This window comes from Patagioenas fasciata, chromosome 1 (assembly GCF_037038585.1).
Source record: "Patagioenas fasciata isolate bPatFas1 chromosome 1, bPatFas1.hap1, whole genome shotgun sequence".
Taxonomy (NCBI): domain Eukaryota; kingdom Metazoa; phylum Chordata; class Aves; order Columbiformes; family Columbidae; genus Patagioenas; species Patagioenas fasciata.
The window spans coordinates 177,220,375-177,247,736 of NC_092520.1; the positions used below are offsets into that span (position 1 = coordinate 177,220,375).

Here is a 27,362-nt window from a genome sequence, read left to right on the forward strand (position 1 = left end):
TTTGTGGCAACGATGTGGTTAGTTAAATGGCAAAAGAATGTCCTCAGGCACCTGAAGTAATGGAAAAACAAGCAATATTTGACCAGTGTGTTTGCCAGACTGCTATGAACCACAATAAGGGAGCATACTGGGTTAACAGGGAAGTGACTGTAGTACTTCATTTTTTGAAACAATACTAGGAAGGAGGCATTCAAACTCAAAACAAGGATGGTCTGTCTTCCTTATTTTTTGGTCTTCATACCTATAGACTGGTGTTGCATCAAAAAGGACATTGTTAATGGTATTCTCATCTGATAGTTGCATAATAGCCATGTAAAGATTAATGTCCTTGCCCCACATAATTATTTAGACCCAAAATGCAAACTACTAGGCAAACAAATTGCTTCCTGATTTGTTATTAAAATGGTAGTGACTTGTGTTCGTTATGATTTGCTGTAAGACTCCAAGAGTTTACCAGGCTTGCGTCCTTGACCAGTTGAGGGGTTTTTAGAAATGCCCAGTGAAATACAGCATAAGCTAAGTTTTGGAGCCTAGGAGATGGAACTTGCTGAATCTGATTCCTCTGGTGCTGTTCTTGTGGAGAAAGCAAATTAATGGTTGGTTTGTGGTATTGCTAGTTTAGAAGCCCTGTGGGTTACAAGTCAGCCTTGAGAATAGCACTAGTACCATGTTATCTCAGCATGATCCTTCAGTTTTTTTAGAGCTAGTATCTGGTGATTCTGTTCTGGAGTATATGGAAACTAGTTTGAGATGGTGATAATAAGACTGTGTGCTGCTGCCATGCAGTAGGGCAATTTGCAACTCTGTTTAAAGTTTGAAGTGCAGACCATCTTCTCATCTCCTCAGTGTTTGGTAGTACTGGCATAAAAAACAAAGTTTGGTGAGTTTTTAGAATAGCCTTGATAGGCTAGTTCTCTTTTTACTGTGAAAGTTGTTTTCAGTCCTGGGAATAAAAAGGGGTAGATGCTATAGAATGATCCCTTACTGGCTGAAGAATGCAGCCTTTGCTGTATGTGAGATTAGTTGGTGTTCTCCTCCTGTGAGGAATTTGATTAACCTCTCTGTAGCTGTCTTCTTTCATTAATTCTCTTCAGATCCAGAACTGATTTGGGATACCCCTTGAAAGATTTCTTGTGGCCTTATGTGTTTCTTATCCCAAAAGAATTAGTCTTTATCCCAAAATAAATCTCCCAGATATATTGAATGCATGTACTCTAACAGTAAGGGAGGAGTATGTTTCAGTGTAATGTAGGACACTTCAGATGGCTGGTTACTTAGGATTCCTCAGGAAATGATGAAACAGAATTTAGCTGAAGTACATGGCCTCTGTCTCCTGCCTGATTATGGCCAAAAAAGGCAACTGGTTAGATTCTGGGAGCTGGAGTTGCACAGACAGGAAGCTGTGTAATGGCGGGTAGAGCACAGCTGTTGCCTTGCCAAACCTGATACAACTCCGAACACAATTGAATTTTTTTTCTTCCTCGCTCCCTCCACTCCCTTTTCTTAACCCTTTGACCACAACCTGCACATGATACTCTGCAATGTCATGGAGTCTCAGTGTCTTTTGGTTTAGTTTTCTCTGTTCCCTCCATACTCTGTCAGGCTAGGTGTTGAAGTGTGGTTTTGGAGTTCTCCTGACAGCTCAGATTTTCATGGCAACCTCCTTACTGCTGCATCTTATCTCTGCAACAAATTTCTTCATTGTGTGCTCGTTAAAATCTGGATTTTCAGTAAAAATATGAAAACCCAAGAAGGAGGAGTTGCTCTGAGAATCACCATCATGGTGATCAGGGTGGAAGTGTCAGTCCCTGTGGGGAAGGAAAAATGAGATAAAGTGTGGGAGAGCTACTTGGCATATCCTGTAAGGCTTAAGACAAAGATTTTTAAACTCTAGCAAAAGGAAATGATTATTTATAGAGCAATTTTCTCTTTGTTTGATAAAGAATTTTTGACTGTGAATATACAGCTATCCATACAGTTTCTGACACAAAGTTGCATACCACCTACGGTGAAACATTTGTTGAAAGGAATTTCCCTACATGCTTACAAATGACTGGTGTGGGCATTTGTGCCCATCATTATTATAGCTGATGTTTTTCTGGCTTCATTCACTGCTTGCTAATGCTGGGACTCAACGTCTATTGTTGCTCTCATACATATTTCAGGGATTGAATTGCTCCTGTCCTACTCTCAATACCTTTTTGTCCGCAGTATCTATAGTCAGAGTTCACCTATTGGATTTGCAGGCTGATTTGTAAATATGGGTATGTTTGTTAGAGAAGTTAGCCCTGTAGATCCTGACATCCTTCCATGACATTAATATTGGTATTTTCATTTCCTGTTCTTCTGGTGGTAAAGAGCTCTGACTTCTATCCAAGTTATGAAAAATGTATACTGAGTACACTGGTATCTTTGTGATGAAGGGTACAAGAAGTAATGTTTATGGGACCTTGCAAAGAGGCTGCTGTTACATGGTTAATGAGCCTTGACGCAATCCTTTCTTCTGATTGAAAGGGTTTCTGAACGGCACCAATAAAATTGCTGCTTTATAAACTGGAAAATCCCTGGTGATAGTGTTCTGGTTTTGATGAAGCACAATCTAGGGTGTCATTTTCTGATCATGCTGCCTACATCCGCCTATTGTAGGGTAGTACTATCTCTTCTACCTGACCACAGCTTCATAGAAGGATCCCAGTAGAGGATTTTTGGCTGTAAATCTTCCTGACCACAAGTTTGTTCTGTTACTATCTTGGAGGTATTTTGCTACTAAGTGTTATCTAGAAAAAAGATACAAGCTGGTGGAGTGGGTGTTGCTACTAAGCTGGTGGTGAATAGTATTGTATTTAATGTTGGTCTTAACTGATGTCCTCAAATTATTGATGATGCATTCTAGAAGCAAAATGTGTTTCATCTATAGCCTAGGCTGGTATGTGACATTGCTAAGAAGCTGTGGTATTTGATTTGTAGCTTGTCAGAACAAGGAGTGAGGAACTAAAAGTGTTGATTAAACATTTCTGGTTATATTTCTTGTCGTTTGTCTGTCTCAACCACGACAATTTCTGAGCTAATATCTCTACCAGATAGAGCAGTGAAGGGCTAATCTTGACCCGAACGTTACTGACATAGCATCTAATGCTATTAGTATTGGCACATCTTACTTTAATGTGCTTTAATGTGCTCTCTCTTTTCTGCCAAATAATGGCTTCCAAATGCTTAACGGTCAGTGTTTTGTTGTAGGGGCTTTTTAGCTGCTTGCTGGTTTGTTTTTTTCCATCTTCTTGGCAAACAAAACCTTGACCTTATTGGAAGTTTGACAACTTACCAGTGCTTACTAACATGAAACTAAAGGAGGGGAAGGCATGTTCTGATGACCAGGGACTCAGAGTGCTTAGCATGCGCCTGTCTACCTCTAGGAATTTTCAAGGCAACTTGGGGCTCTAAATATTTTTTTTCCCCTCTCTCTTTTCACAGGCCCCCAATTCTAAAACACGATGTCGACAAGAGATGCAGATAAGTACCTCTATGTGGACAAAAACATCATTAATAACCCCCTAACTCAGGCTGACTGGGCAGCTAAGAAGCTGGTATGGGTTCCCTCAGAAAAGAATGGGTTTGAGGCAGCTAGCCTGAAGGAAGAAGTAGGAGATGAGGCCATCGTGGAGCTGGCAGAGAATGGGAAGAAAGTGAAAGTTAATAAGGATGACATCCAGAAGATGAACCCCCCCAAATTCTCCAAAGTGGAAGATATGGCAGAGCTGACATGCCTGAATGAGGCTTCTGTGCTTCACAACTTGAAGGAGAGATACTACTCAGGACTGATCTATGTAAGTAATCTTGACTATTAGGGTAAGAGTTCTTGGTTACCTAGTATGTGAACTCACCGTAATCACTTTGCTTCTAAAATGTGTATGTTAACCTTTCATTGCTCCTATATGCAACTTTCATGTGACTTAACTTCTTCCCTCTACTTAAAATTTTTTCACTAAACCATGTCAATCCCCCTCTAGTTAATGTTGAAGCTTTCAAAGAATGCTGTGGTAAATCTGACTTTAACATTTTAATGTCTTCATTTGCAGGATGTTTTGAATGCCATTTAACTTTCTTTTAGCAAGAAGTGAGAGCAGTTGGAAAGTGGTAAAACGGGAGTCTAAAGTGAACCAAATAGTAATAAAAAAAAAGTCCTAATATACCTAACATCTGAATTACATTTTCCCATGTCTGGAGCTTCAGTGGGAAAGCATGCTAATACCAAGGTTTTTGTGTTACAAAAATTCTGGATCTTGGAGTGCCTTACAGATAGGAAATATTTCATTTTCTTTCCAGTGCGCAGTGGACAAAAGCAGAGATTCCTGCTTCTTATTGCTGTGGAAATGACAAAGATACCATTTATAGGACCAATGGTTATACCCAATAGAGAATGCAGCAACTACTTCACTGAATACCAAAACCAATAAATAGGGAAAGGTGGGGAAGGAGAATTTGGAACCTTAGCTTGGTTCTTCAGTTCCATTCTGACTTTTCATGTAGCCTCTGTTTAGCTAGCAGTTACTGATCGTGGTGGCTTCTGTTAGTACTCTGCAGGCATAGAATGAATGCTTAAACTCAGCAGTACTGTAACATTTGGGTGCAGTGACTGGTTAAAACAGGAACTAGTGTTTCTGGATTTATTTATTCTCAGACTGGCCTCTGCTTACAGAATTAAAATAGGACTGCCTGAGATGGAATCCCGAGGGATGTAGAAATGCCGGATGTTCAGTATTTTTAGACACTATGAAATCTTCACAGCAAATTAGAAAATATATTAAAATAAAATGTATTAAACAATAAATGTCATTTTCAAACTTGTATATTAATACAGTCCTTGAAGAAAGTCTGTCTAGATTTCCCCTCTCCCCAGGGGTTTTTGTGCTGTCAAAACCCAAAATCTGCCTCTTTTGTCATATAGAGAAGACAATATAAGTTAAAATGCACTGCGATATCTATCTTCCCCCCTTTCTTTATGATGCTTATTACTTCATTACACCCAAAGTGATATAGGACTTTATGTAGTCATCATATGTGCAAGGTATAGTTGGTATCTACTGCCGAAACAGGGACTGGTGGTATCCAAGACACGACATAGCAGGAATTCACCCTAGTTATCCCTCTTGGGTAGAAAACTTCGTGAACTGTTGCCCTCTAAGTTGAGGAGCATGAACACAAGGTAGAAAATCTGGCTAGTGCTGTGACCATTGCTCTTCTGGAGTGGCATGAACGTATATACGCAACTGTTGCAGAAATTATCAGAGAACATCTGAAGGATGCAAAGCTGATATACATTTAATCTGACTCCTGCTGTCTGATCTCAAAATTTTGAGACCTAATGTGGTTGGAGGTTGATGCAGTTAATTATTCTGTGTAATCGATAACTCCTTTAACTATTTGTCAAAAACTATTCTCAAAGGGAATAATCTTGGTGTTGAGATGAAAAAGGATGTGCAACATCATGTGTAACGTTTTCAGTACAGGAAACATTGCTAGGTTATGTAATAAGTTGTTGAAAATAATTCAACAGCATCTCAAAGTCTGTTGCACTCTATGCAATGGGCTATTTCATATGTCTTGCAAGATATCCTCTGAAATTACAGACATAGTCTGTGACTGTAATAAATTGAGTTCTTCTAGTTGGATTGTAAGAAGTATTAAAAAATCCCCACACCTTTCACTCAAGTAAACCTGCCATAGTAATGCTCTATTACTGAATCTTTGTCTTGCCAAAACCGTGTTTCTGTGCACTTGTGAAATGCACTGATCTCACCTGTCAGCAGTTCTTGGCAAGTCAGGAGATTAATGCGAAGGCTTAAAATACTTTCTTTGGAGTGGCTGTTAGTTGATCGTTAATCCTCTTGAAGAAAGAGGATACATGCAATGTATGTATAGCATAAATGTCTCTGGAAAGATCATAATTTAGTTCTGCTTTTGTCCTTTCTTCTTTGCCAGCAGGGCTGTGTGTTTTGGTTGCTTTTTTTTTAAACAAACAAACAAACAAACAACACCTTTATTTTTCTGTCTATCCATTCCATGAAAGGAAGGGAGAAATCTTACGGCTGATGCAGACAAATTTTGAACAGGGAGTGTCAAACTTTTAAGGAACTAGCAGCTTAAATCTGACACCAATTTGCTATTTCCATGTGCTCATTGTTTCTGCACAGAGGTGACTTGCTAATAGACTGGCTTTCATATTAACCCTTTCTGTTTGGAAGTTTTTATCAGACGATCATTTGCAGCTTTTGTGTTACTCACCTGAACTGCCTTGTTTGTGTTCAGCGTGAAACTCAAAACTCAAGCTTACACATTCCAGTTATTTTATTGAAGTTAACAGATCCTAGAAAATAAACTTTCTGATGTTGTCATCCTTGTGCCATGCTGCAGATGGTCTTTTCATCTCTTCAGAGCTAGTTTACCAGTTAGAAAAATAAACGTGCTTCCAGTTTGGCCTGTGTGTGTCACTTGAAATAATTAGCAAAAGGTTATGCCTGAATTCTGTTTTGAGATAGAGATGTCTGAAAGAAAGTACAGATTTCCAAGCTAGCTATGTTTATAATAGATTAGCCTTTCAATTGAAGCCTTGAGTTCAGTTCAGGGATTTGTGCATGTTAGTCTTTATTTGCACTTTATTAAGATGAAGGTGAGTCTTTTCTTTTGTATGGCTGGTAGCTTCTGCTCAATATAATTTATCTTGCTTCCTGTATAGAGCTCTGTCGCTGTACTTGACCAGGAGTTGTGGTCTGGTAGTCTTGCTCAGTTGCCTATCTCAGCCATGATTAGTGGCTTCTCTTTATTAGACAAAAATATCACTTCATATATCTGTCTGAGATCATTATACTGCAAGGAAACTTTCCTTAGGTATTTCTCCTGGCAACCAGAATGCTGGAAGAAGGTGATGGCTTCTTCCTGCATACCTGCTTCATGGTTTCATCACTCTAATTGAAATTAATGTATTTTGTTTTCTAAACTGCTGCTCTTATTCTTAAGTTTGATTCAGTCCAGCTCCAGACCTTCACAGTATTCTTGAAAAGCAACAGTTGTAATTTGTCAACAAACATGGCCATAAAAAGTAATGGAAATACAGACAAGAAAACTTTACATTCCTTATGGAGTATTACCACAGTATTTGTTACCACTTTTCTTTTGCTTTCACTTTTAATCCCCCAAAAGCAGCAAACAGGTATTTAGCTTTATTTATATCTTCAAAGGAGATGTAGGTTCAGTCTGTGGGCCTGAGTTACAGTTTTGTTGCAGGGGGGAGCAGGGACTGTATAGAGCATCTTCTTTTGGTTACTGCATGCATGTTGCTGCTGCCAAGGGCTTTGCGGTAAGGCAGTTGCTAATTCAGACAGCGGGAACAGGCAGCCTAGAGGGTTTTTGATTACTTGTTTTCTAGAACTCTGATAAAATTACAGCTTTTCTTCTAACAGTTCAGTTGACTCCAATGTCAATTATTTCCATGCCAGTATAAGGAAAAGATGCACATGCTACTCTTGATTATACTCCTTTCTACATCTTGTTCCTACTCTGTCTTCCACTAACGTTGTCAAAGGTCAGGAAGCACGACTCAGTCTTTCAGCTGCTGTTCTGTGCTGTCTGATGCGATGGAGAACTAAATCTGAGGAAAAAGGAACTAGCATTACCAAGTTGGTTTCTGTAAACTCCTTAAACTGTTCCTTTCAAGCACTACCTCAAACCTCACCTGACTAGAATGTCTCACTGAAGCTTGGCTATCTGGAACTGTAGAAGTCCTACATTAAAACGTTTTTAGCCAACTTTCATAGTTTCCCACTTTGGAAAGAGATTCATTATTTTCTGTAAGCTATTTAAATAGTCCTCAAATACATTAAAAAAAAAAAGGTCTGAAAACATTTCCTGTTAGTTTGTACAAGAGTATGGAAAAGGAACCTTAAATACCTATAAAAACTTTGCATTCTGGGGAGCATAGGGTGAAACCTGTATCTGAATCTGTGGCATGTAAGAATGGGTTAATTACTTAAGGTTAAGCCAGCATGTAGAAAATTTGGATATAAGACTGTAAACTGTGTAGTAGATACTATTTTCACCCTTCAGTCACTGTAGTCTGAACCTTACCTTTATCTAGCTAAAGAAGCTAAATCTGATTCTGCACTCATTGTGGAGAACTCTTTAGCACTCCAAAGTGCTCTTTGTGGAGCAAACAACAGAAGAGATGGTAGCAATAGAAATACAAAGTGCCAAGTGTACTCTCCTCTGGTAGCATGGCAAGTTGCTTTAGAAAGCTACTCCTGTCCAGGTGTTTGAAACAGCTACCTTTAAAATTGACAGGGAACTTGGGTGGCTCTAAACCCCAAGAGCAAGGCTTGGAATTCTTTTCTTAGTGTCTGGAAAATATCTGAGAAGCCTCTGTTCCTCCTGTTCCCTATGCAAGTAAAATATTTGTTAGGGGTTTTTTTTAAGGTACTCAGATCTCAAAGTTGGTTGTTTTTTTTTTTTTCTTCTTTTAAGAAGCTTTATATTTTCAGTAGATGAATTTAGACAATTGTCTTACATTGGAACTGTAGAATTTAAGCCAGTGGCAACCAATTGAGAAATAGATGTTTGCTATCACAAATCAATGAATTAACCGTTTGAGATTAATTAGAACTAGACTTCTGGCAAATGTTGCAGTCATGAGCATGCAATACTTTAGAATTTTTATTTTCTATATTCACTAGTTCAGAATGGCGCTACGTTAGTGACCTTACAGTTTGGTATCTAGTTCTAATTTTTCATGTTACATTACAAATTGTGGAAGTGTTCAGTCTCTAGGAGGCCATCTAATCCAACTTCTTCTTCAGAGCAGGGTCAGGACTGAATTAGGCCTCGTCCTCTAAGGAGGACACTGATCTCGTTTGTCTGTTAGCAACTACTTTGCCTTGAAGTTTGTTATGTTGTAGTTGATCAATTACTGGATAAATCTATAGCAAACATGAAGCAGAACATAATAAAACACATTTCTAGGAGCTGAGCACCTACTGTATATAATGAAATTAACACTTGACTTGAATACAGGAACTTTGAAAGGAAGAAAAGCCAGTCCTAGTGGACTGTTAATGAGCTAGGGAGTAGGCCAGTTTGATATCAGTGTGACTAATTCATAAGTTGATGCTCTGTGCATACTTGGAAAGGTTGAGTACTAGGCAAGTTGATATGACTTTAGCTGTTGCTCAGATTCTAATACTGCTTAGTGGGAAGCATCACACATGGCCTTGCTGGAAGAAGCACTTAAAAAAGGACTGGTTGGTTGGTTTGTTTTTCTGAGAAATATATTGTTGAAAGGTGGAAGTATACAAAATTTTAATTCCTGTCTTGATTTGCTGGGGTGTTTTCTTTCCAGACCTACTCAGGCCTGTTCTGCGTGGTAATCAATCCTTACAAGAACCTGCCCATATACTCAGAAGAAATAGTGGAGATGTACAAAGGCAAAAAGAGGCATGAGATGCCCCCTCATATCTATGCCATCACAGACACAGCCTACAGGAGTATGATGCAAGGTGAGTGCTGACTAAGATAATAACTCTTGGTGAAATCACAAATCAAGGTTGCAGTCGAAACACTGTGGAAGAACAACTCACTGTGATCAAAAGGCATTATTTCCCCCTCCATCCTTGCTTACAGACACCTGACACCTGCTTGCTGCCACCTCTTGTGTTCAAGTGAATAGCTTTCTTCTGCTATAGTGGATTGCAAAACCTTACGAAAGGTCTGGCAAGAGCTAATCTTGACATAAAGAACAGAGTGATGTGAATACATGGGGTTCAGAGAAGCAGGCAAGGAGAACTGAGGTAGTAAACTTTCCCTCTCAGTGGTGAGCCTATGGAACGATAGCTGTAGAAGGGCAAGCATGTGTATTGGTTGATGGTAGCTTTTAACAAAAGTGTTTAAAATCGATCATACAGTCGGGTTAGGTGAAACAAGCTTAGTATAGCCTGCATTTTGAAGTGTTATGGTCAGTGGTAGATGTACTGGTCAAGAGTTGTTTGGTTACATTGTTGTTCTGTAAAGGATAAAACTTTGTATCAGGCAATATTAATTACATCTGTTTGCTATTCATAGAATAAAAGCAAGCAAGCAGATTGGCCTATTTTTTTCCCCCTGTGTATGCCAATACAAGTAAACAATTGTGTATATTACCTGTTGCTTGTTCATTACCTGAGGACTTTAAAATATGGAGCTCTGTCCTGTGCATATCTACCCTGTTTTGAGAGGAGCTCTTTTACAGAGTCAGTGCTAATGTCTGGCATGCTTGGAGAGTGTTCAGCTACTGGAGGCATTTTGTGCTTTTCTTCCTGTTTGTAGCTGTGTTATACGAAGAGGTACACTTTGTAACACTCAAAGGATATGAGACAGAGTTTGATTTGGCATAGCTTGTATGAATTTGGCTACTCCTTTATTTTCTGTTGATTAGCAATGGTTAAGGTGTTTGTCTCTCCTAGGTCCTGTCATTAGCCTTACTGTTTTGAACAAAGGCCAGATATAATAGAATCATGCTTTAAAATTCTGATTAGACTCAGTTTAAGAGAGTTCTGTTTTCTCCCTGCCCTTGCTACCACTTGCGCTTTTAAGCATAAGAAGCCTATAATAATATGCTTGCCCAAAGTGGAAAGGGAGCAAGAAAAACGTCCACTTGCCTGAGTTAGTGGCTTTACACAGTTTTACATGTGGATAATGCTGAGGAAGGTTGCTGAAGTGTGGTGCCATGTAGAGCAGGGCACATGGGAGGGCTGGCGTGATGGATCAATGAAGCTGTATTGGTTAAAGCCTTGGATGGGGAGGGGTAAGCCATACAGACACACTGCAGTGCACTTGTGGCAGGGTACTTACTGATGGCAATTTGCTTAAGATGTGGCAGCTCTTGAATACAGCTATACTAATGATGTGTTACTCTGAAATGAATATGGTATCCAGAGGGAAAAAAAATGAACCTGGACCTACACAGGACCTCACTTCCTTCTGACAAAGACTAGGTCTGCCGTGAAGGACAAGTACAGATGCACTGCCTATACTATACATGGCAACATAGTTGTCTATAAACCTCTTATCACTGTTTCACTTCCTTTATTACTTCCTTCTTTCCCTTGCCTGCTTCTTGTCAGCTGAAATACCAGCATATATTTTCTTTAAACAAGCTATTGACTTAACCCTACAAGAGTTACTGTTCCTGAAAAAGGAATCTCTTATGTAGCATCAGGAACAGTTTCATTTGGTGGTGCTGTAAGGAGACTGAAGAAGCCCTTTTCCCTCTATAGACAACAGTTAGACCACCTGGAACTGCATGTGCCTGCATCTTGTCCTTCATCCCTGCCAGATATACAGAATGTGACAGTGGGTATCCAGACAACTGCAGTTCTGCACTGGCAGGTGACCATTCCTGGTCTGATAGTGGTTCAGAGCTAGTGATTAATCTATGTGGCTATTTCGTTTTCAAAAGAGAAGGTGTCTCCATCAGAACCCTGCTTGAGCAATGTCTAGAACTCAGAAATCCCAGGCTTGAATTGCTCCAGTGCATAAAGCTAAAAAATGGCAGCCCTGCTTCTGTTTTCCTAGCACGGGAAGGTTGCTATGAGCTCTGCTGGAGTATGTACCTTTCCCAGAACAATTCTAGCTATGCAATAATCTCAGCAGTATTGACAATCTAGAGGTTTACCCCAGCTTTTCTTTGCCTGGTTTGAGATATCTTGTCACTGACTTTTTGGAACGTGTGTTGGATGTGAATATTATTTCCAGTTAGCTTTTGAACTAGTCTGCTTTGGGCTGTTTAACTAGGTTTGAAAAGATTTTTGTGTGTGTGTTGCTTCACACAGGCGTATGTATGCTAGCAAGAACCCTAGAGATCGTTTCCAATTTCCTTATTGCGAAGGGTAATGGTAGCATTTCGATGTTGGCTATTAGCAGTGAAGACTACTAGGTCATTGCAGTGTCTCTGGTCCTGGCTGACCTCTAGGGCAGTGGAAAGCAACATTCCTATTCCACTTTCTCAGTTTTGCTTAGCAGTGGGGGAGGCTTGGTGCAGCAGCCAGTGGTATGGCAGGAATCTGTAGATAGAATAGAAGATGAAAGGGTCCAGTGCTCCACGTGAGCTGGAGGCATTTAGGATTAGGCTGCCTTCCCTAGGTTACTTTCAGAGCCCTGAAGACTGGGAATCCTTCATGGCCTGGAGAAGGATCGCAAGTTGTTGACTCTGACTTCTGTCACTGTGGGGTATAGTTATCTCTTAAGTTGACAGAGCGGAAAAGCCTTGCATGTTAATTGATGTCACTCTGAATTTTTTTGGTTTTCAGTCAATTTATGGTATTCTAAGGAGCAGGCCACTCAAAGGAATGTTTGTCAGGAAGGGAGTTGGGGAGGGAGAGGATGATGAGAGTTTTATTTCAACCTCTGCTAATCCAGAAACTATTTAACCCTTTTCAGGCGTCTGTGCTGATGCACTATGGATGAGTTTGGTTCTCCTTTTATGTCTACCCTGGTTACTCTATTCACAAAAGTGTCATGTGACATTTATATATTCCAAGAGGTTACACTTCTTTTTGTTAATTTTTACCAGAGGTACTTCCTTGAAGCAATAATATGACGGAGAACATGTTAAAAGTGTTGGGTTTTTTTTGTGTTATCCTCCTTTCTCTGACCCAAGACACACTAAGACTCAGAAATGAGAAAAAAAAAATCTTTCGCTTCATGGTACTTAGAGCATGAGACTTCCTGTGCTTCAAGAGCAGAACTCTGAAAAAAGTGCAACATTTTTGTTTTCAGAGAAAACAACAATTTGTCTTAATGTTTCTGTTCCCTGGGTGTCCTGGATGCCAGAAGCCTCAGGTCTGACTGCTTTGGGAAGATTTACTCTTCTGGTGCTGATGATAGAACCCTGCAAGTGGAGTAGTGTCTTGAGCAAACAAATCATTATTCTGCTGCAGCAGATACACATTTAAGGGGTACATTCTTTGCCACAGTTCATAGTGTCCAGCGGATCTATTTAGAAAAACATATTTAAAAGCTATTAAACATTTGTCTATTTGGAACATATATGGGGAATCTTCTATGTCAGATACTGATAGAAGCTAGAAATTTCATTGGTGTCTGGAGCACAGTGGCAGTTTTAATGCCAGCATCTGAAACTTCTGTAATAGGTTAGATCAGAATGGTTATTCTAGTGTCCAAAGCTCAACCTGCTCAACAAAGATATGGGTAGTAGCGGGAATAGACAGCACATAGCTAATGAATGTGCTCCATCTACTTTCTCATCCAGTTTCTTCACATATTAGTGCAGGGTTCCTAACGGGTCACTGAACAAAACTCTTAAAATCATTGTGCAGTGATTAAACCCTACTTGACATTGATGGATTAGTCTGCAAAGGAGCCTGTGCAGCCAGCACCTTGCTGGTATTCACTGGAGAGTTAGGCAGTCTCTGGGTTTGGTGTCGAAAAGAAAAATATTTGAAGCATAGTGACTTCATGATTTTTATTGGCTTTGTTACATTGAGGGAGGAAACAGTGTTAGCTGTTGTAAGACAAATCACTTGCTGTTGTAGATTTTCACGTAGACCTCAGGCCCAGTTGTTATTTTCACAAGAAACAGTCCTCTAGATTTGCTTCTATAGTACATGAAGTATTGTGTTTGTAATTCTCAGATGTTTGCATATTTCTAAGTTTCTGAGCTAGTAGAACACTTCCGTTTTAGCTTCCTTGATCTCAGGTCTTCTTTCTCAGCTTGGTTCTTGGCATTGGTCTGCTGTGTTGCACTGTATATTGCACTGTCCCAAAGTGCATCTTTATTTTCTGTACAATATTCTGGGTGTGCTTACCAATTTGGGGATACCTGATCATCAGAGCTGTTCAGATTATGTAGAGGCACAAATGTCTCTTTCAAGTTACATGTAAAGGTCAAGTTTTGTTTCCACTAAACCCAAAGGAATATAGCCTGTGGTTTCTCTAGTTTGTTTCCAAGATTTGTCCAAATTTCTAATGCAAAGGGCAATGTTAAGTTTGGATACTAATTATGGAGAATGCTCATTTTGATGATGTTTGTGTACAAATGGCAAGAACAGTTGTACGTAATTTCTGATTTTCTTAATAAATGCCTTACGTGCTTTGAAATACTTGAGATTTCTAAATGTCGTTTTCAAAATCTGTGTCTTGAAATGTGGTTTTCAATAGAATAAGGAGCTAAAAGAGTCCATTGCCCACATCTTTTTTAGTAGTTACCACACCCTTTTTGCTTCATTCCTGTAAACCAGAGCAGGAGCTCTCTGGCAGTCACTTATGTAATGGCTCAGGCCTTGCTGTCAGTCTCTCTGCAGTTCACTGTTTCAGTATCATGAGTTGCCTGAGCTTTTGCAGGCTGTATACCAGTTTTTCTTTCCTGTCAGAACTTCATAAACATTTGTGTAACCTAAAATTACAGCCTAACTTGTTTTCCTGTTTTGCTATCTCCAGATTCGGTTAAGGAATGCTAGAGAAAGCAGTATGGGCTCTAGTCCAAAAATGGCCTGGGGAAATAAATATTGGCATTTGACCCAGTAGGATATATTTCATTTTTTAAAATGAAACTTACTTTTCTCCTTGTGTCCGTCCTCAAACTTGAGATAATGCAAAGCTGAGCCTTGGCACTGCTGTGTTGCTGCCAACTCAAGTGATTTTCTTATTTTTTTTCATATTGAAGCTCTTTTGTTCAAGCTCTCTTGAATATGCTGTGTTTGTCCTTAATTTGATTTCTTTTTTTTTTTCTTTTGGTACTTGATGATAGGTTTTTAGCATTTTGAAACTTCTCTCAAATGCATTCCTTACATGATAATGCAAAGGCAGCTCTCAGGCTCTGTTCTGATGTTCCCCTGGAGTGTTTTTGATCCTACTCAAACCAGCATGTAGGTTAAAGCACCACAGTGAACACATTTGATTAGATGTTATGCCAGTGAGGTTGTTCTGGGTAGCAATGTGTGTCAAGTGCCTGGAGCTCCTCCTGTGTTAGAGCCCTGAGGGAAGAACATCGGTTTGAATATTATGCTGAGGTCAGAAGAGAAGTTTGAGGAGGGACCGGGGAACCGAAACTACCATATGGTTGAAGCACTTAGATGTGTTTAAGATTAATGCTCGCTTGAGGTCAACTCTCTAACTCAGTCAGCCAGCCACTTGCCTAAATTGGGCTATAGGCATTCATGGTGATGCTGAGGGAGCAGCACAGTAACGGAAACCTAGAGGGCCAGGCTGCTGGGTTCTGCCAGATGCTGGTGGTTGGGGGTGGGTGGTACTATCCAGCTACGGTGAAGCTTTTAGCCTTAATGAGTCAGCTATAGGCAGGGGACTGCAAGCCAAGGCTCTGCCTTTTAGCTCCACTTCCTCTTAGCTGGAGAGATGATGTCACCATGGAGTGAATGCTATATTACTTCTCCTTTTATGGAGATGAACAGGCTTGAAACTGGAGTCACTCATGCAGAGGAAGTGAGTGATAAAGGCCTGCTAGGATGTTCTGTAACTGAGATGTGGAGCTTAAATTGCACATTCTCTTCTAGCTTCTCAACCTTTCTCTTCTCCCATCCTAAAACATCTGAAAACAAAATTCAGGAGTTTGGAACTCTTATTAGTTTATCAGTTATGCCAATATATTCAACCACAGCAGTTCAGCATTCATTCAGATTCATTGTTTTGCAGTAGAATATTTGGCTGAGGGCTTCTTATGTAGAAGAGTTCTCTCTTGTGAAAACATATTTTTGGTTTAATTAAATTACTAATTTATGCTGAAGGTCCTGGAAGCAGTCTAAAATGCAGTCGTTTATTTTTGAACTGAAGGAAGTCAAAAATTAGTTAGAAATTATGCTTTTTTTATGTATATATAGTAAAATTAATCTACCGATCTTATTATACCAGACTGCTGCATAGCTTAAATTTGAAGGATGTTTTATTTCCTGAATTTCTGGATGCTTGAGGCTGCTGCTTCTTATAGTCACTTGAATACTATGGTGATGAGAGCTAAAGAAGAGCCTAGATAAAAAGCTTTCCTTGCCAGCTGCTCTGAAATATGGAACTGTTGCTATAATTAACTAATGAGTTGTTATTCTGGATTGTGACTCTGTTTAGGATTGAATAACAGATACAGATTTCTTTTAATCAGGCATTTCTTGATTGTGTTTTTATAAGCAGCTGAGTTCATGGTATCTAGCACATTCTCTTTTGCTGAGTAGGTTGCTTGCACAACTGACAATGCAGTAAAGGCAAGTGCTGACTGAAGTTGTGCAGTACACCCATGCTGAATGATCCTTTAAAAAAGGGGGGGTGGGGAGGTGGCCTCTTGTCTGGGCAACTGAATTCTGATTCATGGTGGCACAAGTCAGTATTGTATGGAGATGGAACCCTGGCATTTAAAGCGATTCTTAATGGGAAGTGGATCTAAGCATTATGCTTTTGTAGTTGTTAACTCTTTGGCCCTTTGGTGGGCTCCAGTTTCCTGTTGCTCAACACATTATTGGAGCTGTCTGTCTGTACACAATTAGAAGAATTCCAGCTATCCCAATGACTGCTGCTTTGCAGTCCTGGGAAAGAATTTCCCCCGGGTTGCAAACAGGAATGTTGCCTTTTATGGCAGTGTCTGCACGCTGCCGGTGACTTGCCCACACTCGCAGGTACGTTCCTGCTGGCTTAAAGCAGAGGTGACTAACGCAGCTGCAGCAGCCCGACAGGAAAGTATGTTGGGGGAGGAAAATCTAGTGCTGAGAGTGTTTTGAACACTGTCTGTGACTTTTCCTGCCTGAGCACCTTTTAACACCTTGCTCTGTGTTAAGGCGTGGAAAAATCCTGTGCTTGCCCCTTTGGGACTTCCTTAGGTCCCTCCAGGGTGCTGTTGCTAACTTGCCTCGTTGGAATGGGGCTTGAAAAGAGCTTTTCAACTAACTGCAATAGAACTTGTCATAATCAAAAAGTGTTCAGTGCCAAAGAGCTTCTGAGTATTGTCTGATGTTGGTCACCTTTTTCTGTTGGGCAGTTGGTTACCTGTCTGCTTACCAATGTGTTGCAAGGTGTTTTTTTTTGTGTGTGTGGTGGTTTGTTTTTCTGGAATAAGGATCCTCTCCTGGAGGAGAGAGAAAGGGAGGGCATGCACTTTTCAAGTGCTTAGGGCTACAGTGACTATATGAGGAGCCCCAGCTCATAATTCCAACACTGGAGTTGGCTACTGGGACTAAGGAGCACCTTCCTTAGGGTTATCTTCTTTTCTTCCTTTTTTTTTTTTACTTTATCTCAACTTGGCTCTGTAGTACCTGAAAGCAAGTATAACCTTTTCTAGGATAAGTGAGCTGCTTGTTTATAGTCAAGCTGTCAGAACTCAGATGTTATTTGGAGGAACAATCTTGTCCTTTCATATAGCTGCTTTGTGACAGAGAGTTGCACCCAAGCGTTGCACTGCCGAAGAAAACTTTTCCTTAGCAATCCATAAATGAGTCCTTGGTTATTGCCCTGACCCACCCTCGAAGGGCCCAGCCATGCAGAGGTTTGGCATGTGCCTGCTGAGCCCTCAACCCACTGGGAACCATGAACAGGTGGGGCCTTTGGAGCTGGTTAACATCCGCTCTTTGCCTGTCCCTCAGCAAAAGGGGTGCATATCTTAAAGGCAATGAATAAAATTCAGCACTTGAAAAAATGAATATGCAATGCTAGTAAAGCTGCAGTATCTAGTTTTGAGTGCTGAATAATTTCCTGGGCCAAAACCATTTGAGTGATGATTTTCTTCTGATTTCTTTCTTCCAGTCTTAGGGCTGATCAGCTCTTCCTGAGAACAGTATTAACAGGGATAAAACAGGTTATTTTCCTCTCTTCTTTTGGAGCTCATCTGCATACGATCAGTTTCCCACAAAGAAGCTTAAGAGCAAGAGTTGCCTGTCTCTAGGGTGTGAACCTGATGTTTCTCACTATTGGTTTCAAACTAATTTAAGAAAAGATAGAATCTAAATTTGGTAGGTTTACCTACTTTTCTTATTCCATTACAGTGTGCCTGAAGGCTAGAGATAATTCTTTCTTTATAAACCAAGTTTATAGAAGATTTCTGTTGGTGAAGATGGCATTTATGACATTAGGACTGAAATGTTAAATTGACTTGCAGCAACAATGTTTGGGGGTATAGAAAATGGTTTTAGGTACTTGAACTTTATCTGACTATAAATTCTTCTCTAATTATAACTCAATCTCTTGATCTTGCCCCAAACAACTTGAATGGTGACTCAGTTATGTTGCCTAAATACTCTCTGGTGGGGAGAATACTGAGTGTACTTGGGTTCTCTAAGCTAGTGGAGACTGGAATAGAAAGAACCAGTAGCTAAAATATGGAGCCAGCTGCATCCATAAATGTACTATTGAAGGTTACCAATTGCTGAAATAATGTATTAGAGCAAACCAGTGACCTGTGTATTCTCAGGGATGTCTGAGGCTTGCTTTTTCTTTGTTTAGAGATTAGACTTCAGTCCAACACAAAATTGGGGCACAGTGTGGAAAAATGAAAGAATGACGATGGGATGAAATCTTAACTGCTGCGTTACTAAGGTTCTCAGACTGGATGATCGGATCTAGTCTTGATTGTAAGCGGGGGAAAAAAAGAAAAAAAACAAACTTAAAATCAGACAAAAAAACCCCACATCTGAATGGGTAACTTATAAACTAATGAGGATTTTTGGTGTCACAGTCTGTTCTGTGTGTGCCCCAAAAGCTCTTGTGAACTGTTGGTGAATGACTTGCTGTGCCAATTCTGTTCCACGTCTCAAAATGTCTTGCTGCCCCATGATGGCTACAAGCTGCTAAGGCTGTGGTGGCACAGGCACTTTGCAGTCTGCCCAGTGCTCCCAGCTGGTTCCTGGTGGCATGGAGGAGGATTGGGATGCAGACTGGAGGTGGACAAAAGGTGAAACTAAGGGAGTGTGTTCACACAGAAGTGAAGGAACAGTGGGATGAAGGCATGGTGGAAGGACTAGTCAGGACTGTGTATGAGGATGTGGAATCATAGATGAAAGCTGAAAGGAGGTTAAAGATGTGGGAGAAGATAGTGGTGGGTAGGCTGGGTGAAGTAGGTTCTGTAACTAGAAAGGTATTATCATCCACAGCTGGGAATTGAACCTGGAATTAGTATGTCTACTGGTATGTCAACATGAGAAAGTAGGTTTCTTCTGTTACCAGCTGCTCTGTTAAAACAAAACGGGATGGTGCCACAAACAAATCATCCATATGGGACTTAGGCTGCTGCTCAGTGTTATAGTTTTCAAGTCTATTCTGTACAAAATAAGTGACAAAAATTTCTCACTGGGCTTCCAGTGTTTGTTTTGGGAGCAAAAGCCTCTGAGGTGAATTTTTGCCGCTTTAGGATTTGTGACAGTTGCTGTCCCTCTTCCCCGCTTCCATCTCCACTACTCTGCTGATAACTTTTGTAAGTCAGTATGGGCCCAGGATAATGAGGAGGAGTGGGCTGAAGAACAAGTAGAGGTACATCAAACTGTAGCTCTGTGGTAAAGAAACATTCAGTGGGAGACTTCTGTATTGTTTGCAGAAAAATTATAATGCAAACAATATTCTTTTTGGATGCAGAAAACTAAATTGCTGTGGTGCCATTTTACTTTGGCATATGGTGGGAGGTTGGGGTCTGTTGCCAGAAGAGGGGTAACCTGGCCATATTTCTGACGATACTTGTCAGAGTTTACTAGTTCCTGGTTTTGTCTTTGGTGTTGGTTTTAATTCTGTCACAGAAGTTTAATTTTAGTGTCTTAGTCTGACTACTTTTTAAAAATTTTTATTCTAGATCGAGAGGATCAGTCCATCCTTTGCACGTGAGTATAACAGTTGTCAGCGTGTCTTAAGTGTGAATGCTGGGGGTGGGCTCAGTAAATCAGGGAGTAGTGAAGAGTCAAGGAAAATCCCACTTCAGTTCATCCAATATGTACGTAATCCTTTCTGCAGAATAATTTTCATAAGAATTGAAGGAAGAAGTAGCGTTTTGAAACAGCCTCTGTGTTCAGACTCCTAAAGAAATACAGCCTTGTCAATTGAATGGGCTTGGAGAAGTCCTTCAGATTTGATGCAGCTGTTGTGTTTAAGTACATTCATACTGATGAGGCTGATACAGTAACAGATACTCTTGATACAGCAGTTTCTTTTCAAGACACAGAAAAATTTGTTGGCCTTCAGTTCTGGTTAAGGAATTGCTATGTTTCTTTTTGCAGTCAGGAGGTCTCCTATTGAAGGATCCACTTCGTTACCTTTCAACCCTAGCTCTGCAGAAGCCTGGGGATTATTCCTCAGCCACTTGGCGATTTTTGTATCCATGTGACTAGAAAGCACAGTTCCTTATTGCCTTCCCTCCTACATGCGCGTGAACAGAACCCGCACCCAGCGGCAAACTGGCTGAGGGCTAGCCTGCAGTCCAGCTGCATTGCTACCACTTGCCAGTACAACTTGTTTTTTCTTGGTTTTGAGGGAGGTGCCACAATGGCCAGAATGCAGTTAAGGAGCTCTGTAGCCCTTTTGGGGTTAGAAATATAAATATGTCCCCCTATGTCTTGTTTGTGACTTAATTGCAGATTTTCTTTACAGAGGTGAATCAGGAGCTGGTAAGACAGAGAACACCAAGAAGGTCATTCAGTATCTGGCTCATGTTGCTTCCTCACACAAGTCTAAAAAAGACCAGGTAAGACCTGGGTTTAATGATGCTTTATTGCTGTACTGGTTTTGGACAATAAATATATATTGGCTGATGTTGGTAAAAAACATATTGCTTAACAAAACCCTAGATACTAACATCTGTCAGGGGACTGAGGAGGACAGTGAACTATGAAACAACACAAGTTTGTCAAAAATTGCAAGCCAGGGAATATTATTCTAAGTAATTACTGCTTTGAATTCAGTGGAGCTACAGTGGGGATAAACTCATACACAACCTCTTGGATTTGTGGGCAAATGCGTGGGCAAGAAACACTTTTACATGGATGTGTCGCTTATAACCAGTCCAGGCAGTGTAAAACCTTTATAGACTAGGTCTGGCTATTATATATGCTATCTCAAAACTGGAGAATACAATGATAGGCTAGTTGACATCAGCTGAGAACTTTAAAATTGTAGGAAAACATTAAAAGGGTGGAAACCAGCCAAGTGTTAGCAGCACATGAAAGGAGGGTGGTGATGATGGTGGGAGGACTTTAAAGATGTCTCACTTATATTTTTTTCCCCCTCCCTCTCCCCCGATGGACTATTGCCGAATTCGTCAGTTGTATCCTCGTAGGTGAGCTGCACGTTTACTGCACGTTCTGCACCAGGAATGCGTTTTCTGTCCCATTGTGTGATTTTTTTGAGCAGCTTTTCACTCCACACCAATATCACTTTCTGCAGCTAAAACAAATCCATAGACAATTCACAATTTTTATTTTTTTTTTGTGTGGTGCACAGTAATCTTTTTGTGAGGATGTTCAATTGGAGGCTAAAGTAATATCAAATATACTCTTGTTCTGTGCTCAATACTAGTTTGAATGTAAAGTTTTCCTTGCAGGAGTTTCCCAGATATACCATTCAAGAAGTATTCCCCCAGGGCAATAGGACTGGGCCAGGCTTTCCGAGAACCACAAGTGTCTAGTGTGTGTGGTGTTCCTAGTAAGATAAATGTAGTTAGGTGTTTAGCTTTCTATTCCCCGCAGTGAGATGTGGTGGCACATACAAAGAAAGGTTGGTGTGGGGAAGGCTGCCCTGCAGGCAGGGTGTTCCAGGGCTGTGAGCTTGCTAGCCAGAGCTGAACACGTGAAATGTTCGCTGGTGAGCTGTGTAATGAAAGCCAGATGCCGAGTGTGTCCACTGTATCTCTACATAAGAATTTTCCCGTAGTACCTTAATGTGTGGGCACGTCCTGTGCATGCAGAATATGTGAATAAGGAGTCATCTCTGCACTAAGACAAACTATGTGTGTGTGTGCACATAGTAATAACTAACTTCTGGAATCCAACCAAAAAAAAACTTTTTATGTGCTAGACTTTCAGACATATGAAGGCTTTTTCCATGGTCTGTCAGTAGCTGTATTTAGAAACATTTTCCTTTTTTCTTTTTCTTTTTTTTAAGTGTGGAAAATAGAATCATGGGGTTGAGTTAAGTATTCTTCCACTGCTTATCCTTGAGCAAAATTTCAACCACTGAAGCAGAACAGGCAGTCTGCTTAGGAGAATGTTTAAAACAGTTGTAAGTTGGACTGGTTAGTTTGATACTCCCCTCCAGATTATAAGAGTTCATGAAGACAAATACATTAATTTTTTTTTTAAGACCTTGGGTATACTGGTCATGGCATATTTATTCTTTTGAGGTTGAACCTTTATGCTGTAAGACTAGGCACGGAACTTAACTGGTGATAATATAGGAAGTAGTGGTGCTTTATCAGGAAGGTTTCCTAACTGTCTCCTGTTAAAAGTTTTAGATGTAAACCCCTATTTTTCCAAGTATCAGAGCAAATTCAGATTTATAAGGCATATTTTTCAACTCTAGTGGTCTTGTTTTGGAGACAGCGGCAGCTTCCACTGATCCCAGTGCACTAGGGTATTCAGCTAAATAGCTTCTAACTGCATGGTGTGAATACTAAGAACATTAAACCTGGTTTTGAGGCCTACTGAATCTAATTATATAAACATGGTTTTTTTCATTTGATGAAACTTTATGGAAGTTGAGATTGATGTCTTCCCGTGTTTAGTCTCTACTTCACTACTGACTTCTTAATTCGTGTAACAGTTTTTTTTCAATATGAGAATCTTTGCAGCTAATCAGAAATTAATGGGTAGTAGTTGCTAATTCTTAAGTATTTGTAATGAAGATTAGGTTATTGCTGATCTTTTTCCCTCCCCCATCCAACCAACTGTTGTTGAGACTCAGTTATTTGAGAATCTCTCACATGACTGCAGAAAGAATACAGAAGCAAATCCCTAAAGTGTAAAAACCAAAACAGCAAAAACCCCTACCAAAGCAAACAAAGAACCCAAGCACCCTCTCCCATCTTTTAGTTTTTTAAATTGCATGCTGTTAAAGCTAGCTGTGATTTCTAGATGCCTTTCTCCATACTTTCTGAAGAATAAATGGCAGGCAAAGCTTCCAGCTTACACAGAAATCATTCCAAAAAGTGTATGAGCAAAAACTTCAGAGTACAAGGTAGATGTTAAGGATTTTCGTTGGTTTAGATTGGTGTCGCAACTTCAGAGCAATAGCAGAAGAGCACACTGAAGAGTGTGCACTGCCCAACCATGAGCTAACAGATCCAGTGGCTGTTGTTACTTCTGTTGTCATGAGGAATATTGTACATATTTTAAATGCATGCCAAGTATTAAATAAATTTGTCTCAGGTCAAGGAATGGCATTTACATGTGTCAGAAAACTGGCAGCATCTTGATTATAAGAACTTTAGAATTTCTAGAAAGCTTGTGATGGCCAGCTTTGTGTTGTACTGGTTTTGCTTTGCAAAATTACTCTTTCTAGAATGATCATGAAGCCTCTTCTTTCAGAGAAAAATGACTGTCAAAATGTAAGGTAAAAAACCTCAACAAACTTCACCCAAAAACTTCTTTAAAATTTTAAAAATAAAAGGATTATATTTTTAAACAAAGCGTACAGTGCATGCTAGTGAGGAATGGATATATCACAGTAATCGCAAGCACTGAATCTTAACGTGCCATTGCTGCGGCATGCTGAGAGCTTGCTCTTTCCATGTATTGTGGTGCTAAGGCAAGTCATAACTGACTTGACCAACTCTTTAGCATTTTCCTTTCCCCAAAGCTCTGTATCGCTGTGTGACTGAGCTGGCATTCTCTATGCGTATTGCTGCCTTGGTGGTTCAAGAGACCGAACAGCCTCTAAGCTACAGTTTACCAACACCTACTTGACACTAATGACGCTTTCTTCCTGAGATATTAAATAACAGAAGGGTCTGTGGTATGGATTTCTATTAACTTTTGATCTTTGTGTAGCTAAGCATGACCTTAGTTGTTTTTGTTTATTTATTTTTTTTTTAGACTAGTAATTATTGGTATCAAAGCTTGACTTTTGTTTAGAGGAGAAAATTGGCTTTTTTTCTCTCTTCCCTCCTTGTTCCATAATTGGGTTGAAATGCTGTGTTGCTGGCATCTCTCACTTGCATAGTAACAGGCTGCAGTCACAAAGGCCTAGGACTTCACTGCAGGAATGAGGTGAGAGTGTTCCAGCTTCAGTACATGTCCCAGAATAGGAGGGGGAATGTGACATAGTTTCAAGGACTGAACCCTGGTTTCAAGGCTTTCTCCTTACAAAGCCACATGCTGGCTCTGTTGTGAGAAAGCAGATGTCCCAGCTCAGGTTCCCTTCCCAGACCTAACCACCTCGTCATACACACCTGACAGTGAATGGAAGTGTTTGCAGCAGCTGCCTACTCTGTATATATGCAGTTCTACAGCGACTGAGGGTCTTGTTCGGCCTTGCCGTTTGCAAGTATGAAGTGAAGTGATTGTGGGAGTAAGAAATAAAACCTTGTAGTTCTTTGTACAGTTTCTCATGTATCTTCCTCTCCTTTTTTTTATAATGCATGTATTTTTAGAAGGACTGTGTAAGGACCAATCTGTTTTATAATGCGCTTTGAGAATGGAAGGGAACAATTTTCCTTTAGAAATACCCTGAAATAATTTGCCCATAAATTCCAGTTCTCGTGGATGAAACTTCATTTCCATCCCTTGTGCACAGGAAGTCTTGAGTACTTACTGATACTGCTAAAAAGGGAAACATTAATGCTAAAAAGACTGTCACTTTCTGTCTCTAGAAGCTTTTTAGTTAATCTTGAAATATATAGAACCCTATGCTTTTAGCACAGAGAAGTAATTTTTAAAAACAGCCAGGGATAAAACTGGAGCCTGCAGGGAAAAGTGTATATGCTCCAATGGTCTAGTACTTGGCAGGGATGAGATAAAGGTTCTGAATTTTTTTCTACAGCATTTTGTGTTCCTTGAGGGAAGGAGTGTGCGAATATGGCAGCAGAATGCAAGCGATCATGCAGTTTGTGGGATACCACTAATTCTCTTTTTTGTGTGCTTCCTCACAAAGGAGGTTTTTGCTTATTTGTATTTTGGAAAATGTAGACTCTTAGTGCAAGCCTTTTGGTATGTTTTTGATTTTTAAACATTAAACTTTTTCAGGCTAGTTTCTTAGCCTTCTACTAGCAGAGTTCAAGACTGTTTTGCAGGATTTTCCTCACTCTTCCAGCCTAGATGGCAAAACACTTATGGGATAAGGGCCTGATCTTGGAATGTACAGTTTCACTTTAATCCTGGGAAGTCCGTGGGATGTTATGGCCAAGTGGCTTTGAAGGGCTTCTTGTTAACAGAAAGACAGCACTGGGATTCCACTATGTTGAGGAAGGGAATAAGGTATATTTATCAATGTTTCTGTTTTACCCAGATAACTAATGAGTCTCCTTTGAAGGTTTAAGTGATCATCTCCTGAGGCTTAATGTGGCTTCTCTACAACAGATGCCAAGCTAGTGTGAATTGAAGCTTCAGCACTGGTTTGACCCAAAGTTAATGCAGTAAACTGCTACCTACTTTATTAATCTCTGATTTTACTCTAGGGAGAACTGGAGAGACAGTTGCTCCAGGCTAATCCCATCCTGGAGGCCTTTGGAAATGCCAAGACAGTAAAGAATGACAACTCCTCAAGATTTGTGAGTATTACTATGCAGCATGGAGGCCAGTATTTTACTTGCTCTGGAGAGCAACAGACAGTGTCTGAGGGACGGATGGGGGGAGCTGGAACTAAATGAAGATGGTTGAGCCTAACGTTGAGGGAGGCAGAACTGTCCAGATCATACAGCACATGAAACTGAAGGAGCCCTGCTTATGGGAGATCTAGGCTGAAACATAATTAATTTGAAGTGTAGGCTGTCTGAATGTCAGAAATGCCTGGAAGTGTTTGCTGTCTTCTTTGTTAAATCTCTGTTGTGATCAGCAAGCATTGCTGATCTTAACTATTGGCTGACCTTGTGTTTTGCCTAAAACCTGCCTGACCTGTTCTGAATTTCCTTTCCTGGATTAAAAAGGGAAGATTTACCTTTTTGTTTACTGCTGCTACCAGATAGAGTGAATACTAATTTTAATGCTATTACCTTCCTCTTAGGGCAAGTTCATCAGAATCAACTTTGATGTCAACGGCTACATTGTTGGAGCCAATATTGAGACCTGTATCCTTTTTGTAACCACTGAAAAAGAGAAGTTAAAGGCTATAGAGGTGGCAGTAATGGTACCTAGCAGTCTCTTCACAACTGTCTTTCTGTTTCTGGTAGGAAACACTTAAATTAATGCTGGCAAGATTACTGTTGTAGTCTCCTGTTTCTTCATGTGGTGACCGTTGTGATCATGGTGGAAATCTTTTCTGAATGAATGAATTCTAATCTTAGGAGGCTGAAATGGAAGTGTAAACTGTGATAAGATGAATAGCTTTGCAATTTTGTAAGCCATTATCGCTTCTGTTCAAGGCAAATAGGGATGGAGGATCACTGTTTTCCTGGTTTTGTCAGTAGCTGTCATTCAGAGGCTGGCAGAACTGAGGCCAGAAACTCAGTGGGCTGTTGACTGGTAATGACTGATAAATCAATGCCCCTGTTAAATGTCATGAGGACAACATCAGGTAGTATGCATTTTTTTTTTCTCCTGGCATAGAATAGGAAGTGTTTTGTGTGTCCTACCATGTGCCTTGACTCTGTGAAGATCTGCTGGAGAAGTCACGTGCAATTCGTCAAGCCAAAGAGGAGAGAACATTCCACATCTTTTACTACTTGCTGTCTGGGGCAGGGGAGCATTTGAAGAGTAAGTATAATTTTTGTTGTAATCATGGTGTTCCCTCATCACAGTGACAGAGGGTCCAAAACACTTGTAGGCTAGGACCTGTGACTTCTCATTTCTTGGCTCTGCCTTTTAGTTATGGTCACTGCTTCTCTCCTTCTGTACATTCATACTTCCCTCTGCCCTCCCCCTGTACTTCTCAGTTCCTGAAAACTTGCTTCTCTGGTTCCTTTCTGCACTTGTCTCCTTGCCAGGAATGACTCTACACCCTTCCTTATCTAAATCACTGTCCTATGTTTAGTCTTGCATGATGTAAACCCTTCTAGTGCAGAGATGGTCCTACTGTGAGGTACGCAGCATTTAACTGAATGGAGAACTACTTCTAGCACCTAAGCAGCTCCAGAAATCCATGATCCTAGAGCACTTGGCTTTAATACCTTAGCCTGGTAATCTGGGTCCATGCTGTGCAAGGGCTGCAGATCAATCTGGAGGAAGGACAGAACGAGAGAGCTTTTTTTCATAGTTTCTGCTGTT

At 40.3% G+C, this 27,362-nt stretch overlaps 1 protein-coding gene across 1 annotated transcript in view; it reads left to right on the forward strand.

Annotated features, from left to right (window-relative positions):
* Nucleotides 1-27,362, forward strand: part of MYH9 (myosin heavy chain 9) — a 66,473-nt gene that overhangs the window by 8,033 nt on the left and 31,078 nt on the right. Inside the window, exons 2-8 of the mRNA XM_065849341.2 lie at nt 3,472-3,824; nt 9,386-9,542; nt 19,811-19,838; nt 20,602-20,695; nt 25,619-25,711; nt 26,164-26,227; nt 26,754-26,852. Of these exons, the coding sequence (XP_065705413.1) occupies nt 3,492-3,824; nt 9,386-9,542; nt 19,811-19,838; nt 20,602-20,695; nt 25,619-25,711; nt 26,164-26,227; nt 26,754-26,852 (868 nt within the window). The 5' untranslated portion in view covers nt 3,472-3,491. The remainder of the gene's footprint in view (nt 1-3,471; nt 3,825-9,385; nt 9,543-19,810; nt 19,839-20,601; nt 20,696-25,618; nt 25,712-26,163; nt 26,228-26,753; nt 26,853-27,362) is intronic.